The sequence below is a fragment of the Cuculus canorus genome, chromosome 27 (assembly GCF_017976375.1).
Source record: "Cuculus canorus isolate bCucCan1 chromosome 27, bCucCan1.pri, whole genome shotgun sequence".
Lineage (NCBI taxonomy): Eukaryota > Metazoa > Chordata > Aves > Cuculiformes > Cuculidae > Cuculus > Cuculus canorus.
The window spans coordinates 1,328,068-1,347,283 of NC_071427.1; the positions used below are offsets into that span (position 1 = coordinate 1,328,068).

General features: G+C 42.5%; 1 protein-coding gene across 2 annotated transcripts in view; it reads right to left on the reverse strand.

Moving 5' to 3' along the window:
• Nucleotides 1–1,652: 1,652 nt before the first annotated feature.
• Nucleotides 1,653–19,216, reverse strand: part of SPPL2B (signal peptide peptidase like 2B) — a 32,992-nt gene continuing 15,428 nt past the window's right edge. The window contains exons 6-15 of one of the 2 annotated variants that reach the window (XM_054050157.1): nucleotides 18,671–18,813; nucleotides 17,710–17,806; nucleotides 17,438–17,554; nucleotides 15,883–15,964; nucleotides 14,742–14,816; nucleotides 14,553–14,615; nucleotides 13,039–13,138; nucleotides 12,053–12,130; nucleotides 11,210–11,370; nucleotides 1,653–10,314 (exon numbers count right to left, since the gene is read on the reverse strand). In XM_054050157.1, coding sequence (XP_053906132.1) covers nucleotides 10,027–10,314; nucleotides 11,210–11,370; nucleotides 12,053–12,130; nucleotides 13,039–13,138; nucleotides 14,553–14,615; nucleotides 14,742–14,816; nucleotides 15,883–15,964; nucleotides 17,438–17,554; nucleotides 17,710–17,806; nucleotides 18,671–18,813 — 1,204 coding nt within the window. In that variant the 3' untranslated portion in view covers nucleotides 1,653–10,026. Of the gene's footprint in view, nucleotides 10,315–11,141; nucleotides 11,371–12,052; nucleotides 12,131–13,038; nucleotides 13,139–14,552; nucleotides 14,616–14,741; nucleotides 14,817–15,882; nucleotides 15,965–17,437; nucleotides 17,555–17,709; nucleotides 17,807–18,670; nucleotides 18,814–19,216 lie in introns of both variants that reach the window. The other variant, XM_054050159.1, reaches the window with a different exon arrangement.

Here is a 19,216-nt window from a genome sequence, read left to right on the forward strand (position 1 = left end):
GCTTTGTGGCCAGGCTGTGTCTTCCCATTTCCCACCCTTTCTTTAACACAAAACCAGTCTTTCTGGTTTCAAAACCTCTTTGTCTGAACGGAAGTAGCTGTCTCTCGATTCCCCAGCAACAGCAGACAGAAAGGCTGGCTTGCTGCAACAGGGTTGGTTTTTTCCTTTTAAAAAAGCAGATAACACAAGATATTTCTCAATTTTTCTCCTCAGGGCTCCAAGGCGCTCCTCAAAGTGAAACACAGGGCACACTGAAACCCGCAGGCACAAGACTAGAGTGCAAATGTACTTGTTGCCAGTTTGTGCCGTTCTCGAACACATCCCTCACTTGCCTTGGAATTCAGTAAAGATTTCCTGTTTTTTAAGAAGAGAGACTTGTTGGTAAGAACCTGCCCTCCCCAGCAAGAGCAGAACGAGTGGCACCAGCGCAGCCATCCCATCAGGGTTGGAGAGGCAGAGAAGGGGTGACTGGAGTGGACGGTGTGGGGATTAGGAACGATTTCTGCGATTGACATCGACAGGCTGAGAGAGTTGGGGCTGTTCAGCCTGGAGAAGAGAAGGCTCTGAGGAAACCCTATAACGATCTTCCAGCACCTGAAGGGTCTACAGGAAAGCTGGAGAGGGACTCTTGATCAGGGAGTGTAGGGATAGGATGAGGGGAATGGTTTTCAGCTGAAAGAGGAGAAATTGAGATGAGATGTACCCTGGACTGGGCACTGGTGAGGCCGCACCTCGAATCCTGTGTTCATTTCTGGGCCCCTCACCACAAGAAGGATGTTGAGGCTCTGGAGTGTGTCCAGAGAAGAGCAATGAAGCTGGTGAGGGGCTGGAGAACGTCTGACGAGGAGCGGCTGAGAGAGCTGGGGTTGTTTAGCCTGGAGAAGAGGAGGCTGAGGGGAGACCTTATTGCTCTCTACAACTGCCTGAAAGGAGGTTGTGGAGAGGAGGGAGCTGGGCTCTTCTCCCAAGGGACAGAGGACAGGACAAGGGGGAATGGCCTCAAGCTGCGCCAGGGGAGGGTCAGTCTGGATATCAGGAAAAAATCTTCACAGAAAGGGTCATTGGGCCCCGGCAGAGGCTGCCCAGGGGGGTGGTGGAGTCACCATCCCTGGAGGTATTTAAGACAGGTAGAAGAGGTGTTCAGGGATATGATTTAGTGGCAGCCAGGAATGGTTGGACTCAATGATCCAAGAGGTCTTTTCCCAACCTAGGGATTCTGTGAGTCTGTGAGATCTCAGGTAGAAATGTTTTGCTGTGAGGGTGGGAAGGCCCTGGCCCAGGTTGCCCAGAGCAGTGGTGGCTGCCCCATCCCTGGAGGGGTTCAAGGCCAGGTTGGATGGGGCTTGGAGCCCCTGATCCAGTGGGAGGTGTCCCTGCCCATGGCAGGAGGTGGAACTGGATGGGCTTTGAGGTCCCTTCCAACCCATCCAATTCCATGTTCCTGTGAGTCTTGCACATCAACAGAAAACTTCACAGAGCTCCAGGCAGGGTTTCAGCACTTTGTGCAGAATCCATCTCAAGATTAAGTTGTGTGCAAAGTCACCAAAGACATTTTCTCACACCTTGGTGCAAACAATACACAAACACCTGGGTTTTGAATGTAAAAGTGCTGCATAATAGCAAAATTCAGTTCAAAAATTAAGTATCTTTATTTTACAGTTCTAGAAAATTTTTACAGGTTTAAACTAAAACAGGATAAAGGAAAGTAAATTCCAGTGTTTTGAAGAGCAAAACAGAAATAAAACACACTGCAATTTCAGTTTGTTTCAAGATTGTTTCCTTTCACCATGTCCACGTATGCGTGAAACAGAAAACACAGAAAATTCACTCTGCAGAAACCTTTGGGATATTTCTCATCTCTTGTCCTAAGATTCTGTTCCCTCCACTATCCATTTCAAAGTAGGGTTTTTCGCTTGCTGCATTACAGAAGCAAGAAGCAAACGTACATTTGGTCACTGGAAAAGCTCTGTATTACAATGTATTTACAGATATAAAAATAGATATATTATGAGATGCTGTGCAATTGGATACAAGGCTGTAAGTCAGCGGGAAAGTTGGCATCAAAGCCAGAAAGCGCTGTACGGACGCAGAGTGGACAGAACTCACCCAACCTGAATTGAAAGTCTGATGCACGTGTTCCAGCCAGACCTGCAGTTTTGGAAAGCCAGAAGCGTTCACTAAAACCAGGTGGAGATGACAGTGCTTTTTGTCTTGCTCTTTGCAACTGTCAGCACAGGAAGAGACGGGGAAGGTGATATGTTCAGCTCTTTGTTACTACTGCAAACAGGATCAACAACAGAAAAATGATCTTATTTGTACTATGGGTCTGAGAGAGTTATGTCAGAGAGAAAAGTCATAAAATTACGGATTTATCCATCCCTGTAGATGCCAGGCACTGATTTCGCAAGCCATCACCAAGCAAATGGTGTGAAAGGAGTGCCCCTCGACACACAAGGCCCCACAACTCAGCAATCCAACAATGATGGAACGAATACGTGATTGTCTGACTGAGGAGGTAAATGGGACACAAGATAAACATCAGGGAATCAGGGATGAACATCCATTCTATCAGCATCTCCAACACAGCCGCTGCTGATTGACTACATCCTTCCAAGAGGACTAAGCCCCTCATTCTTTACATCTCTGCTCTCTGTTTCCACGGCTTCAGTTTGCTGAGCAACAGCAGCCCCAGTGCAGGAAAAATACTCGAGCTGAGCTTTCACACCAGTCTCCCTACACCAGCCGACTCTCTTAGTTGTTGGGCTTTTTTGGGTGTGGATGGAGGCGAGTTGTTGTTTTGGTGGGTTTGCTGTGGTTTTGCTGTTGTTTTGGGTTTTTTTTTTTTAATTAAGGGGCCAAGCTGCATAGAAGATCTTAAAACAGCAAAAATACATCATAGGGTTTGGATCACAAGAAAATCCTTCCCTTGGCGCTGTATGAAATGATTCCCAGTCGCACGCTTCTCAGACAGCTTTAGGAGCGCCCTATCAGAGACGCCTTTTTGCTCTCCCACAGCCTGTGCTGGGTCTATGGAATTCTGAGACTCAAAAGGTCCTTGGAGAGGACAAATGACAACGCATGACTTGGAGACAAACAAGCAGTAGATGTTCACACCAGCACACACAGACCATTGCCATCAGCCAGCAATTCGAGCGTCTCCGGCTGTCCCCCCACCCGGGCTTGCTGCCACCTTACTCTGTGGTGACATCGATGACTCCATTTTTTTGAACGTTTCACTGACAGCTCTGAAAAAAAACCAGATTCTGACCCAAAGCAGACTGCGTGCACTGCAGGACTTTTTGTCCAACTAAACCTGAGCACTGTATTGGAGTTTTTGTTCAATGTGAACTGGAACAACTTTGGTCAGAGCAGAACAAAAGTTCTGCTCTTTCTTTTGTGGACAACACCTGTCACGCATTGTGCTCCTCCAAGACATCCCCAGCTCCCCACCATCCCAGCCATTTAAAGATTGGATCCACAATGGAGAAGTGGCAGGTTTATGGCATTTCCCTCACTTCGGCTACACCTTTAAGATGAAAAGTTATTTCTATCCTTTAGAAACCACTGGCTAAAGAACAGGTTAGTGTATTGGAAATACCATCGGCCATGGCGACACGGAAACGCCTACACTGTGGATGTGGTGTAGGATCCCACCCTGGGGTGCAGTCTCCTGCAAGCTCTACTGAGCTAACGGCACAGCCCAGACAGGATATTGCTGTTCCTGAAAAGCATCGCACTCTTGGAACTGGAAACCTTTCAGCAGTCTTGACTACTAGCTGGCACCCTACCAGCTCCAGTTCTTCGAGGAGCTTGTTTACTTTGAGACCATATCTCTGCATTTTTTCAGCTAACAAACATCGACACTAAGGACTCCAAGAAAGTTCACAACATGCAGTGCGTATGTCAGCAGGAAGTAGTTCTCAACCAAAAATTTCCAGCCTATGTGTCATCTCAAAGATCCCCCAGTTAAACCCATCAAGGAATTTTGCCACATGGAGCTGAACCTGCACGTTAACATGCGGGAAAGTATTGTGAGAAGCAGTAATGCTGCCTTTAGCTGAGAAAGGTGGCTCCAAATTCTTTCAGGAGCATGTGCACTTGTAACCCTTGGCTACCAGATCAACAATAGGACCAGGAATTGCAATACTCCCAACACCTGCAGGGAAAACAGAACTCAAATGGAGTCACTGCATCACACGAGATGTCCTCTACTAGTTTCTGAAATGACAGAAGACTCTGTGCACAATATACTAGTTCCTAATGCAAGCAAATCCAATTAAAGCATGATATTTATCATCTATCACTAATCTAGCAATGGCAAAACCTCATCTTTACTCCACATAATATGTATATCTACCTGCAAAACTTTTAAGAGGAAAAGGCAAAGGTAGAACACTCAGAGAAGAACACATAATAGATAAAAGTAGAGATACAGAGGATCAGCAAAGAGACAATTCTCTTGTGCCAGTGCTAAAGGAAGGTTCTGGTAGCACATGACTGTCCTGTTCCGAAAATATTCCAGGGTGCCACAAACATTCAATGCAATTCAACAAATTAAACACGCATTATATAAAATATTTCTTATCTCCGTAGAATGAGCCCTGCACCTACCCAACGTGCTTTGATGGGGTTTCCTTCCAGAGGATTTATCATTAAATTAGCAACACAAAACCAACAATAGTGTCTTTGCAACACACAACCTGAATTGTCAGCCACAATGCTGACTCACCTACCCAAGGATGACTCTTGTCTAGCTGGCTCGGTTCTTTACCCTCAGAACAAGATGCACTCAGCAATAGCCCTGCCCATACGGGTTCCAGATGGTCCCCATGGCCAAGCACCCAAGTTGTTCATCTTTTTACCACCAGCCCTAATATTCCCTTACTGTTATTTAAGCCTCTTTGTTCTATTCAAGTCTATTAGTACTAATGTCACCTCTACTGTTGTCTACAAAATTGTTTGGTTTTCCAATACCATTTCAGATTGGGTTGGAACTGGATGATCTTTAAAGTCCCTTCCAACCCAAACTATTCTATGATATGATACTACACCCTTCGTTCTTCTCTTTGAAGCAGTGGTTTCCCCTCTCCATCCTGCCCAGTGCTGCTGGCACAGAGCTGAAACTGAGAAGCCAAAGAGCTTGTCGACGCGACTCTGCTTCATGTTCTGCAGCCAGCTGGGGAACCTCGCTCTGGACAAACACCTGAAGACTCATCACCCCTTGTTGCTGATGTTTTCTGGACCTCCGACCGTAGTTCCCATTCCCTTCTGGACTCTCTAACGTCCTGAATTTCCTGAGGATGCAGCCCTTACATAGGTTTTATTTTAAAACATCAGAGATTGTATTGATCATGGAAAAAGGCACCATCTCTGCAGGCTTTGGATCTGCTGGCATGGCTGTGGGATGTGTATCAAGTGTCAATAGGCACCAGGCGTGCACTACTGCTTCGCCAACTTATTTACCCATGGATGTACGACAAATAACATGCCAAACGATGAAAGCAGATACAAAATACTCGGTGCTGTTACCTGATAATCAAAGCTGCCATTAAAGAGAAATATTACAGGGCTTTACATCCTAAACAGCCAGCATAGTGCAAGAAACCAGAAATACATGCGCTGCCCAACCTTGGGGCTAAAGAAAACAGAGATAAGAGTAAAACTGCAGGATCTCGCACTGAAATAGCTGCACAGAAGCATTTACTTCAAGACAATGCTGTTACCAGACACCCAATATAGGCTGCTGCTTTTTTATTTTTAAATTGTCTAGCCAGGAAAAGTCCCTCAAAGGGCAGGGTGAGAGATCCAGGAGACACCAAAGGTCTCTGCGGACCCACATATGGTGTTTGGAGAGAGCTTTCAAAGCAAGAACCTACAGGAGCACATGGTTTGCGGTTAAGCAGAAAACTACCTGTAAATTCTCTGAGCATTCTGCTCCTCAGCAGATACTAGAGAACAAAGTGAAAGCTGCAGTTCGTTAATTCATTAATGAATGCAGCCACACTCTTAAAGCTCAAACTCATATTATTTCACCGCTGTTTACTAGTGAGGTTCTTTCTGGCTCCCCAGTCAGAGCTATTCCCTTAGAAGACTACGAACAGGCTGCCCAGGGAGGGGGTTGAGTCTCCATCCCTGGAGGTCTTTAGAAGAGGATTAGATGTTGTACTTGGAGACACGGTCTGGCAGTGACTAAGGAGGGCTGGATCGATGTTGGACTCAACAATCTTAAAGGTCTTTTCCAACCAAAACCATTATAGGATTCTACTAATCTATGATCCCAAGACCACAGGCACCACCACTACAGTCATGGTACGTTCTCAGTCAGAGCGACTCTGTGGATGCAAACACTGCAGCTGAAACACAGGAATATGCATGTCTGAAAAATGCTATCGAGGCTTGCAAGGCATTCTGAACAAAAGACATCGAGCGCTACTGTAAGAGAAGAGCAGCTCCTGCAGGGAAAGCCTCACGGATTGTCTGAGACCAAGATATCGCCTAAGAAGTTCACAAAATTTGGTATGGATCATCTAAAAGGAGGGCAAAAAAGAAATTAACAGTTTTCTAAATGAAGCTTCCCATTAGACATATTAATATATCTGTTGGAAAATATGCCACAATGTAGATTTTCTGACTTATAGCATTTGTCCAAGTTTAGAGAAAATCTTAACTACTTTCACAAGTATAATCCTTACCCACGTGGACGTGCTTTTTTTTTTACTGCCACTGGTAAAAAAAGAATACATTTTTCAATACGTATTTTCTGTTTCTCTTCTGCATTTCATTTAAAATGCTCTTCATTTGTGACAAGAAAAAATGAAATCCCCAAAGCTAAAAGAGGGTTTGGGACGTTTCTCCTTACTCGTCATCCTTAGCAAAGCCTTTCAAGGCTGCATGGTACAGGCAAAGCTGAACACTCGCTCTGACACACTGGTATTTAGTAATTTCAGACCAAGGAAAGAATCTGATCCTCACTACTTTGATCCAAAGAGGTTTTGTTTGGTTTTTGAAATGCGTCTTTTATTGGGGTGCTGGGTTTGGGGTTTTTTGGGAGCTGTTAGGGTTTTTTTTACTAAAATGCTTCCCCTGAACACATACAACTGCTCAGAAATAGAATCCTCACTGTTGAGTTTTTAGTTAGCTAAAGGCTTAGAGCGTGAGAGACGTAAACAAGAAACACACCGACATTACCTTTAACATTACTTGCATTACTTTGTGCATTTTTAACTCAAGTTTGGTGTGGGACATATGTCTGCAATCATCAAATAAAATCAGGCAGCTGCACTGAACAGATCTTCCCATCTTCCTGTATATTAAGTTTTACATTAAGCTGGTCAGGGAGGTTTCTGAAAGGCAAAACAGCACAGCCTCGGGTTTTGATGGAGGTGATTGAACTGCCCAAGATCAGGGGCTGAACAGTCGCAGCCAAACGGGTGCACCAGGGTCAGTACAGTACTGGAGGCGTCAAAGTCTGTAACTCGGAGCAGTTCACACACTCTGACTGGAGATATTGCATTGAGCAGCTATTGTTTGTTTTCCACATGGATCTTTGTAGCTTAGAAAAAAAAACCAAAACCAAACCCCGAAGCATTGGAAAATCTCAGAAACGTAAGGTGAAGCACGTGCTCCAAGCAGTCCTACCTAGAAGGTAGTGAACAAAGCAACTGGCAAATGTCTACAGGTTAAGCGTTACGAAGTCTTCCATTTTAATTAACAATCTGAGAAATAAACCTGTCCTAACCCACAGCATAAGAGAACAAATGTTAAAATATACTTTCAGAAGGATGATAAAACTTAACGCTTCATCATCAGAAAGCTACTGGCTTTTAAGTGTATAAAAAGCTACTCCAAATAACATTGACTGAAAGACAATCAAGGCAAAAAACCATAGCACTCCGAGTCAGCCTCCAAATTAATTTGCTTGCTATTTGTCAAGTTAATTATATAAACACAAGATTGTTTTCTTAATTTAATATACATACTTATACAATGCTTAAATTAAGGCATAATCCAGCTGGCCAAAGTTTTCAGTAAAACGTCTTTGCTGCTTTTTATTTGTAATAATTGGTTCAGATTAGTGCTGGCAAAGAAACCCAGTCCATTAAAGAGGAGATTGAGACACACGGATCTCTTCAGTACCACTGTCTTCCATTAGGTTGATTTGTAAATGAAATGTAGTGCAAGCCTTTGGCCTCAGGAAGCCTTTCAAGAAACTCAGCATTAAATCAACTGATCAGACAGCACTCGAGGCTTTCAGCAGAAGCTGAAAAAACTCTGAAGCCATAGGGGGAGTTTTAAAGACAGCCTTTCATATTCTAGAGCAGGAATACTATCCACCCAGTGTGAAATGGAGTAAAATAGACATCATCATCCAGAAAGTACAAGGCAAACTTTTGGAAGACGTAGCCAAAACGACAATGGCTGAAATTTAACAGACAGACATTAAAGAGAGCCCTTCGGAATCCAGCTTGACATGCCAACAGGAGACTTCGACTAAAGAGCTGCTGCTGAGTGTGTCACTGTAACGATTCTTTTGTACTGCCATGTTGGGCTCTCAAACACTCCGAGGAGTATTTCTTCCACGCAATTGGAATTATATTCTAGGGTCCTAGAATACTTCCATGTTCTATTACAGTTTGGATGTGAAGTGTTTGAGACTTTCTGAGACTGCAATGTAAGTGAAGAACAGACATCTTTGAGAAAGCCAAATGTTCTTAGATGGAATAAATATACAAATCACATCATCCCTCCATGATCCCTACAGTTGATGCATAAAAGACTCAACCATGTTATACAGGAAAACACATAATTTCAAGAATATAAAGTAAGACCAGCGGCACCCCAAAAAGTTATAAATTCACAAACGTAGTCCTTCACAATGTCACATAGCAAGAGGCACGAGCTAACAGGCTAGATCACAGCCTCATTCCAGAACCTGACACACCTTGGCTGCTCGTGGGACAAAGACAAAACGATGACTGAGACAGTTGATTACTTACTGAGCAGCAAGTAGTTTTAACTCACAACTGACTATAGCACCGTATGTGCTCCCTTGGGGATGAAAACATCAGACTATTTTCTTCGGAATCTGAAATCACAATCCTATTCCTTAAACGAATAACAAGAAGCTCAAAACTCTCAACAGATGAACGTTTACTGCTTTACTGTTACATTTTCCCCATGAAAATGCTGTCTATTAAGCTTAGTATAGAGCTATTACCTATTTGGCTTGTATTTTATTTCTAAAAAAATTAAACATTCTTAATACGCCTTTGCTTCCAGACAGTGTTCTGCGACAAACACTGTTTATTATCAGAGACAGTCCCTAGAGTTCACCCGAGTGCTTAGAAAGTTTTCTGTAGCTCCATTCATCCTACCTTTTAAACTAGACTAGTAGCCAACCCAGGTACCTGGAAGTAAAAGAAAAAAAAAAAAGACAAAAAGGTTAAGAGATGCATTTAATGCACCACGGTAGTAGAAATCCTTTCAGAGGCTGGTAATGTAACCATTCTCTGCATTTCCTGAATGTCAGTTTATACTAAAGCATTCCCTTGTATCGATGGCTTTGACAAGAAGGGAAAAGGAAAGTAAAAGGCGACAATAGGGAAAGTGCTAAAAACTCTCTCATGGTTCTCTCAACGAAGCATTGCAGCAGATTGGTTCAATGCTTTTCCTCCATTTAACCTACACTAGGCTAAAGCAGCAAAACAGCCACACGAGCACCGAGTGCTGTGCAAGTAAAGGTTCTTAATACTACCCCAGTACAATGAAAATGGAACGGTCAAAGGCATTCCCTAATAAAATGATCATTGAAATCCCTACATCAGAACCCTTGTAGAGCACCATATTTCAGAAAGGTGTTTGAAGTGTACCGAAGCTGGAGGCAGAACATTCGTTGTTGGATTTGATGATCAGACTCGCAGCGAGGTTCCTCGATGAACGCAAACACTACTAAACCAGTCCTAAATACATACTGGTTTCATATGGATATGTTTATGAGGGAAGAAAAAGGAGTTTTTATCATATGGTTCATTCCAGCTGTTTTTGCTCTGCATTTAGACATTTACTTTCAACGTCGTCTTTATTCTGAGCAGCTGGTTCCTCACTCTGTGCAACAGGAGGCTCTGACTGGTCCGTCTTTGTGTCGGTATCAGCCAGCTCCTCTGCAGCTGAGGTGGGGCTGTGCAGCTCCTTCACGTGGAGGGTCGGATTGGTCATTTGCTCCGCGTCTTGTTGAGAAGCTGGTACGCTGCTGTCTTTGGGAAGCTCAGGGCAGTTGACAGGAGCTATCACCAAGGGAGGCTGAGGTAGGTCTTTCTGCAAACGGCAGATCACAGTCAGAATGATGGAAAGCAAGAAATCATGTATCCACTTAACAGGAGTGACGGTCACACAAGATGTAGACAAAAGGTCCATCATCTCTTTTTATCATTCTCCGATAGTGGACACATGTATACAGTTATCCCATCTTTGTGTTTTAATGCACAAAAGGGATTTTCCTTCCAGAAATGTTTTCAATCGCTTTCTGCCTGATCGGTCCTCACTGATTTCAGACAGGAACAGGCAGAGAGCGCTTTGGGACTCGGCCATTCTCTGGCTGTGCCCACCTCTACCATCAGCACAAAGGAAAGTTGTTAAGGAGATCACAAATAGTTGAACAGCAAAATAAGACGCACTGGAAGGAAACCCTACCTTGACAAGATTTGCCCCTTGAGTAATTATTCAAAATCTATAAACATGTATCACAACAGAATTATTCCTTTTGGAATCAAATTGATTTAACTTGTACCACAATGAGACAGTGATAATTAACCATATTGAAATAGATTTCTGCATTCATAAGCAGTAGGTGACGAAAAAATATAAAGAAAAACTGTAAGGATATGGTTTATACAATATTAAAAACATATTTTATATAACATCTTAAAAAATATTAATAACTAATAATTCAAACAGGTATCAAACCACAAAAACTACAGCAGAATCAAGGATAGACAAGGTCTATTTTACTTCTCACTGGGTAGTTTAAGTGGTCATAAATATAAAAAAGAAAACCTTACTGAGGCAAAAGAGATATAAAAAAGCAAACAATCAAAATAAAAATATTTGGCTTTGTTTTATAATACTGCAATATTTTACTCAACTTTAATTTTAGTTAGGTTTTTATATTATTAGTATTTCTTGAAGACACTCATATCAAACTGGTATTCACCGCAAAGCCGCTGCCCGTCCAGAACATTGCAAGCTCCTTTCTCCAAAGAGCCACAGCAAAGCTGGTGAGAAGAGTACAGGGCACCAAGTAGAGGAGAGCGGGCTGGCCCATCTGCATCAGTGCCAAGGCAACGAAGGTCACAAGAAGGCCTATGCCATACGCTGGAAGGAAATAAAGCCAGCAAAACCAGTTATTCAGATAGAGCTGTGCTCAAGAACAGCTAAATAATCAGCTAAAGGAGCATTCAAACAGGAGTTTTTTTCAAGTAATATGTAAACCAACATCTCCAGTCCAGAGCAGGCCATGGAGATGACCCAAGAGCTGGGAAATCTCCCATCCAAGGACAGGCTGAGAGAGTTGAGGTTGTTCAGCCTGGACAAGAGAAGGCTCTGGAGAGATCTCAGAGCAGCTTCCAGAGCTGAAAGGGGCTTCAGGAAAGCTGGGGAGGGGTTCTTGGTCAGGGAGTGCAGGGAGAGGATGAGGGGGAACGGATTTCAGCTGGAAGAGGGGAGATTGAGATGAGATCTTAGGATGAAATGTTTTTCAGTGAGGGTGGGGAAGCCCTGACCCAGGTTTCCCAGAGAAGTGGCAGCTGCCCCATCACCAGAGGTGTTGAAGGCCAGGTTGGACAGGGCTTGGAGCAACTGGATCCAGTGAGAGGTTTCCCTGCCCATGGCAGGGCGGTTGTACTAGCCTCAAAGTACCTTACTAAAATATATCTGTTTAATAATAAAAGGAGGAGAAGAATAAACCAAATAAACTATGTAGCAGGAGATGGATGGTACGCTTTTAACAGGACCAGCTCCTGTGGGTATTGTTTTTAGGTGTCGCTGTTATACGTACCTATTGTGCAGGCTACAAAATAGACTCTGGACGACTGCACCTGAATATCAAACCTATGGCAATAGGCTACCAGTAAGCCTAGGAAAGGAAAGGACAATTACAACTTGCTTCCAACCCGTTCACACATTGGGATACACAAACCAATCAAATTATCAAGGGACCTTTAAGATATTCTTTTGCCAACAGTTACTTGGGCACCCTGGGGTTTCAGGACCCAACTCTGGAGGCCGCACAGCTTACGAAAGCAATGATAACACAAGCCCCGCACAACAGAAGCACTCCCCTAATAGAATGAACATCTACAAATATGCAGATCCTAGATACAAAACATCATGCCACCCCTAATAGAGTTCACAACAAGAATAAGGGTAAGTTCACCTCTTCCAGCTCCTAGTAAAAAACACGGGACATTGATGGTTAATGCCTCTGCCTATTATAGGTAGGAGGGGACACGGTCTGGGATGACACAGTTCCCAAAATACGAGAAAATAAACAAATGATTTATCAGAAGGAATGGGAAAGCCAGAAGTTGCACACTTGTTTCCACCTGCGGTGGTGCCAGGTGTACCATCTGGAGCCAAATTTGCGAGCAGGTAAAACACTGCTGTGTGACCAACAGTTATGAAGTTATCAGCAGTCAGGTACGTCTCTACTCAAATTGTGTGCAAATGGACAAATCATTTCCTCTACCACCACACCATTAAAGATGTTTTATCCCATAAATTTAGTTGCTAAATCAACTCCTGAGATTTCTCTACATTTTTTGACAACGCTGCATGTAAAACCAAACCACAAGATTAATATGCATTTAATTTCTTATGGACAAGTGAGTAGTGCAGGAAAAAAAAGAAGATAAAAGATATATTTATAAATTTATCAGGCGTATAGAAGTCAAATCAAACTTCTGACCTGAAGCGGAAGCACAAAAGGAATAAACTAATATGATTGCAACAAGTAAAAGCCTTAACATGCTAAACAAGAAATACCTGGAACTAAAATGTCTCCAAATCCTAGGAGAGAAAAAGGACGGTCACACAGAGCCAGCGGCGAGGAGTTCAGTCGCGGAACCTTCAGGACCATCGGGAGCTTGGAATGAGAGACACACCCCTCATGAAAAGCTGTTTCTTCTACACACTGACACCACCTCCCAGAACTTGTTCCTGTTGTACCGAAACTACACTCTCCAAATAGGGTAAATGTCTCTTTTTCCTTTTTTTTCACTATAGATTCTTATATTTAAAACCTTTTATTGATATTACTGACAATCAACAGAACATCTGCAAAATAGGAGTGATGGAACACTTTGTAAAAACAATCAGCCAAGACAACCCTGCAGGACAGACATCTCAAAACACCATTAATTTCAAAGTCCTCACATGCATTAGCAAACCAACTCTGCTTTAACTGCAGAAATGTAAAAAATGTAGGTTATCTGCCACGTGCATAAGAAATAACCACTTATATTTCACATAAGTTGCAACAAAGAGTAGGGACTTGAAAAAATTTAAACATTAATGACTTTCCCCCCCTCCCAAGTGTTCTTATGTATTACATAGGCACAGTACAACAAGGTGCATCGCAAACATATTCTCTTTCATAGAGTTCATTAATGAAACTTTATTGTCATTTTATTCTTTTCTTATGTTAGTGACAGAATAATTTAATCATTATTGTTTTATACCATTCATTCTGTGCATAACATTGAAACTAAGGGGATGCTAGAGGGGTACAAAAGAACATAAGAATTTAAAGGAATTAGTACGGATTGCATGGATTGATCCACTGAGTTCATCCTCCAAGCACGTATTTTCTTTACTATTTTCCCATGCTACAGTATTACTGTCATTGCTAAAAAGAGAACCCAACATCCTTAAGCTAGCAAACCCAGTTTTCCTACAGATTCAAGTCTTATTTGTTTTGCACACTGTATCTCACTCTTTCCTCCATCTCCTGTACTTTCCTGCTCATGTTGTGCAGCTCTGTGCATACATCTGACTGCTGTCAAATGGTACAGAACCACTCAATACCTCTTTCTCTTTCCTTTCTGTCTCCAATACACCTTTCTCCCCTTTGCCTGTAGCCTCAGCTTTCCATAAAGCAATTACCAAAACACAGAAGGGGAAGGAAAGGGAAGAGACAGACCAGTCATAGAAGTTTTATCTCTTTAGGTAAAAATGGATAAGCTTCATCAGCAATAATTTCGATTTACATTTGAGGTTCCATGTTTTTGTGAAGATGAGCTAACATTCCTTAGACGGAAACTCTTTTAAAGTGATATAAAAAGATAAAGGAAGACCAAAGCTGTTGTGCCAAACCACTAAAAGTTGGCTTTGCCCCGTGTTTGGTGTAGATTTCCAGAGAGCTTAGGAGTGCTTGTATCCACATTAAACTCTTTCCAGACTGGCAACTCCATTTCAGCTTTACGGTGTTTGAATTTTAGAGAAGTTGAAAGTGTAGAAGCTGGAAATTAGTGCTGTATTTTTCAGACTCCATACAGTACCTTTTCATGAGTGGCAGAATCAGATGGGCCTGCAGCCACCTCCACCATTATACTCTCCCCAGTCTAAAGAAATAAGGGCAAAAATACAAATCAGCACTTGACTCAGTGGGTCTGGGATCGTTAAGGAACACAGAGAAACAGGTCATCACACTTTGTGAACAGCAGGCGCTGCGGAAGTATCTTACTTACCTTTGTTAGAAAAGGTGTGATAAATACAAAGAATATGTCATAGACAAAAAGAACCAGGAGGAGCAAGGTACAGCCCTGAGGGAAGAGAGAAGATACTTGGTGTTTATATCCTATGCATTAGGAAATAGCAAAGAATTAATAATGAGCACCTTAGGACTATTCAAAAGTTAACAAGGAGCCATATATTTTTCTTAATTCCTAAATAGTTTAAATGGAGGAATTGGGTCTCGCATGCACTATAGAAAAGAAGTAATTCTTTATCACAAAATTAGATGTCAGTCCCTAAAATTCTTTCTCATGTAAAATGTGGAAATGGTGCTGCTTCAATTAGGAGACATTAAAATGTTCTACTAAGCACAGTTTGAAACAGTACCCAAAGTACTTTAGCCAGTCTGTACAGGGAAACAAATATCTAGGTGAAGATAACCTGAAACAGAGTCTGAAGAGCTGCCTAAGGGGCAACTAAATGACCAATACTGATTTTTGTCCTAGAATACTGAACAAGTTCTGGAAGATTTGGAAAAAAACACCAGAAAGATGCATTAATTCTGCGTCAAATACGAGAAACAAAAAAAACCCCACCAATCCCAACCTCCCCAGAAGTGTGGAACATTAAGTTACCAAACATAATAATGCCTAACAATCATGTGCCACTTATTGCTCTACAATAGACTCATTACATTATACTTTTCCAAGCTACAAATGAACAGAAGTGCATTTCCAGCTCCAGAGAGACTTTACAGCAGCTTCCAGTACTGAAAGGGGCTCCAGGAGAGCTGGGGAGGGACTTTGTAAAAGGGCCTGTAGTGATAGGATGAGGGGGAATGGCTTTAATGGAAGGGGGAAGATATAGATTAGACATAGGAGGAAATTGTTCACAACTGAGGGTGGGGAGGCCCTGGCCCCGGTTGCCAGTGGTGGCTGCTCTATCCTGGGAGGTGTTCCAGGCCAGGTTGGATGGGGCTTGGAGCAACCTGACCCAGTGGGAGGTGTCCCCACCCACGGCAGGAGGTTGAAACTGGATGGGCTCTAAAGTTCCTTCCAACCCAAACCATCCTATGAATCTACGATTATAAGTGGCTCCTCTGTTCAAGTATACACAGGCAAACACCCTCTTTTAACATCCGTTTAACTTTCATACCTTAAATGTAGGCAGGCGAATTGTTTTCAACATGTAAAGACAGAAAGCGATTCCTAAAGCATCTTGGAGAACCCAGGCCCACCTAAAGAAAGCAGAGAGTAACGTTTATGCAGGGAACAGTAGGGAAGCCAGAGCAAGCCTTGCCCTCGCTAAGAACTTACTTGGGACAAAAATATTTAATAAAAGCACTTGTTTGAAGCCAACATTGTTGTCAGCACGGATTCAGATAGGAGTAGTTGTGCTTGATCAGCCTGACAGGCCTCTCTCATGAAATGGCCAGTTTAATAGCCAAGGGGAGAGCAGTGGTGATATCATCTATCTAGGCTTTCCACCCAGAATCTCCTGTAAGACTCTCCTACAAAAATGGACCAAGTATAGGCTGGATGAGCAGACAGTGAGGTGGATTGAAAACTGGCTGATCATGTTCAGTGGGTATCAAAATAGGAAGCACCCTGGTCCATTAGCCTGTGTAGATGTGTACACTGGCGTGCTGAGGGCAGCCTAATGCTGAGGCTGATTTGCATTTGGTATGGAAATAAAGCTCTTTGCTTTACTGACACTTGATCACTGATCAAAGAGAAGTAGGCTCCAAGGTATGAAACACTAAGATTTCCCTAAACCCACTAAGATCTAGATGCAGATGAGACTGTGCTGTTGTGATCAACACCCAAGCACCGGCTGATGGAGATTGGCGCAGGAGACACCTAGGTCCACTCCAGCTTTGAGTCAGAGAAGGGATTTCCTAGCCCTAAACACCCCAGTTTGGAACAGAACTATAGTACTTCTGTACTCCTCAGACTGACACTCACTTCTCTAAAAGGTGTTTCAGCTGACGCTTCCTGGATATATGAGTTCTGTCACTGAGTGATCCACAACCTTAACAGAGAAAGGTGACCCCACAAAGGCAGTAACAGGCATTCAAGGCACAAGCAAGGCATCTTTGGTACCATCATCAGAAACAGGCACCAGCATTTCAGTTCCAACAGAATTCCTGACCAAGAAGATGAACACATCATGTATATATGGGGAAACTGGAACATCTGGGAGTGAGGTAAGGGATAAAAAAGCCCAAATGAACAAAAACCTCTAACAAAAGTGGTAAGAACAAGCTATAGTTAGGTACTGCAGCAATACTGGAAATAGAAAACTGTTCACGCATATCAGACAGCTGAAAGAAACTAAAGACCTGAAAATAAGAGCTCACAGCTCTTATTTTCTCTGAGCAAACGCACACACAGACCATCACCTGGAGAAATATGTTAGACAACTCGTGTCCCACTTTCCATACCATTGCTGCAAAGCTGTCTTAAGCCAAAGAGATCAAAGTATGGACTGGAACTCAAGAGAAATTCAAGCTTAACAAGAGATAGTTTTTTTTAAGCCAACGAGACAAAGATGAGGTATATAAGGAACAACTAAGAATTTCTGCCCAATTCTCCAGTTCCTTTCCTGTCACTCCTAAATTCTGGGTAAGTTTAGGCTTCTGTGGATGTCCGTTACTTACACTATAAAGCATATTACAACTTCTAGCACAGAAACTAAAATATACACTTACTGATCCTCATTTCTGAAGACTCCCCAGACTACACTGACAGAGAGACAAAACACTGCCAACAGCAACATCCGGACCTCTGGACGCTTGTGAAAATAAGGCAAGTTGTTTTCCGGGATTCTGAAAATGGAACACACAAAAGCTACAGTCTATGTAGTTGCCCTCCTCCCTTATAAACATTTTGAAGTACGAAATCACCTTGTAGATCCCACACCTACCCAACATAATAAAAAAAATAATTTTGCCTATTAAAAAAAGCAGAAGCTGCCACATACCTGCACTTCCCCAAGGGGAATCTTCTTACAAAGGGAGACAGACAACTGTAAAGACCAATTGAGGCAGCCAAGCAGAATATTCCTATAATAACATAGACTGAGAAAGAACAAGAAGTAAGTCCGAGTAGTATAAGGGAAGAGATGCCTTTCTTCATATCCCAGCTGAATGAAGAACAGACCATCCAAAAGCCTGACTGAGAAATGAGGGTCACATTCCACCAGTGAAGTTTGAATTCAGAGACTTTAAATGATTGTTGATTAGATTTATGCTCTTTAAGTATCTAATTGTCACTCAGTTTACTCAGGTGTACTTTATGTAACAGCTACTTCAACACATAAAATCCTCCATGCTAATATTCTTAAAATAAGTCACTAAATCATAAGCCTCAGAGGAAGTTTACAGTGAAGTGTTTATCTTCATTATGAGTATCTGTGAGCATTATAGGGGAACTCTTAGAATAAATCAGTAGCAAAATGAATTAATGCAGATGGGATGAGCCCCTCGTAACTTCCTCAGAAACAAAAGAATGGAAGTTTCAGTGCATTAGGCTCTCATGTGCTTTTCTCAAACAATTTGATAAGAACAGTAGAAACTTATCATCTTTATAATGGTAAAAAAGTTGGATCCCGCAACACTTCAGATTGAACACTAACAAAGACAAATATAGGTTTGAGAACACCTTTGACAAAAAGAAAAAGGTGGCAGACATTACGTCTGCATCTGCTTAGAAGGCTTCAACGTTTGAAAGAAGCTCTATGATCTCCTAATTCAATATTACTAAAAGCAAATATAGAAATCTGCTCAGTGGGTTTTCTTACAGGGTTTTAAATTATATTGGGATGAAGAAACATGCCCAAAGACGGCCGTTTCCTAATTATTTTCACAGTAAAAATGTTCTTTAAATGCCAGCAGCATTGTGATATCAAAGATGTATCAATACAAATACAACTTTAGGAATACCTAAGTGATCGTAGAAGAAATAAAGGAGGACCAGCATCGAGCAGCACATCACTACAAATACACAGATCATTATTGGAGTCACATCAACTGTTTCATCATCATGTTTCTCCGCCCCGTCATCACGTTTGTGCTTCATGTACCGCCTGAAAGAGTAACATAGCTATAATCAGTCTATTCCTTCTGCAACAGAATATAGAAGGGCACTGAAACTTCAGTGAGAGCTACACAGGGATGGAAAACATGACAACACCAATGCCTGCACTGATTTCCACTCAAGTCTGTTGAACTCTACATTTTACATGGATACATGAACATAGATAGAATCATGGAATGGTTTGGGTTGGAAGAGACCTTAAAGACCATCCAGTTCCACTCCCCTGCTAAGTAAGGCAGGGACACCTCCCACTGGATCAGGTTGCTCCAAACCCCATCCAACCTGGCCTGGAACACCTCCAGGGATGGGGCAGCCACCACTGCTCAGGGCAACCTGGGCCAGGGCCTCCCCACCCTCATCATGAAGAATTTCATCCCAATGTCTAATCTAAA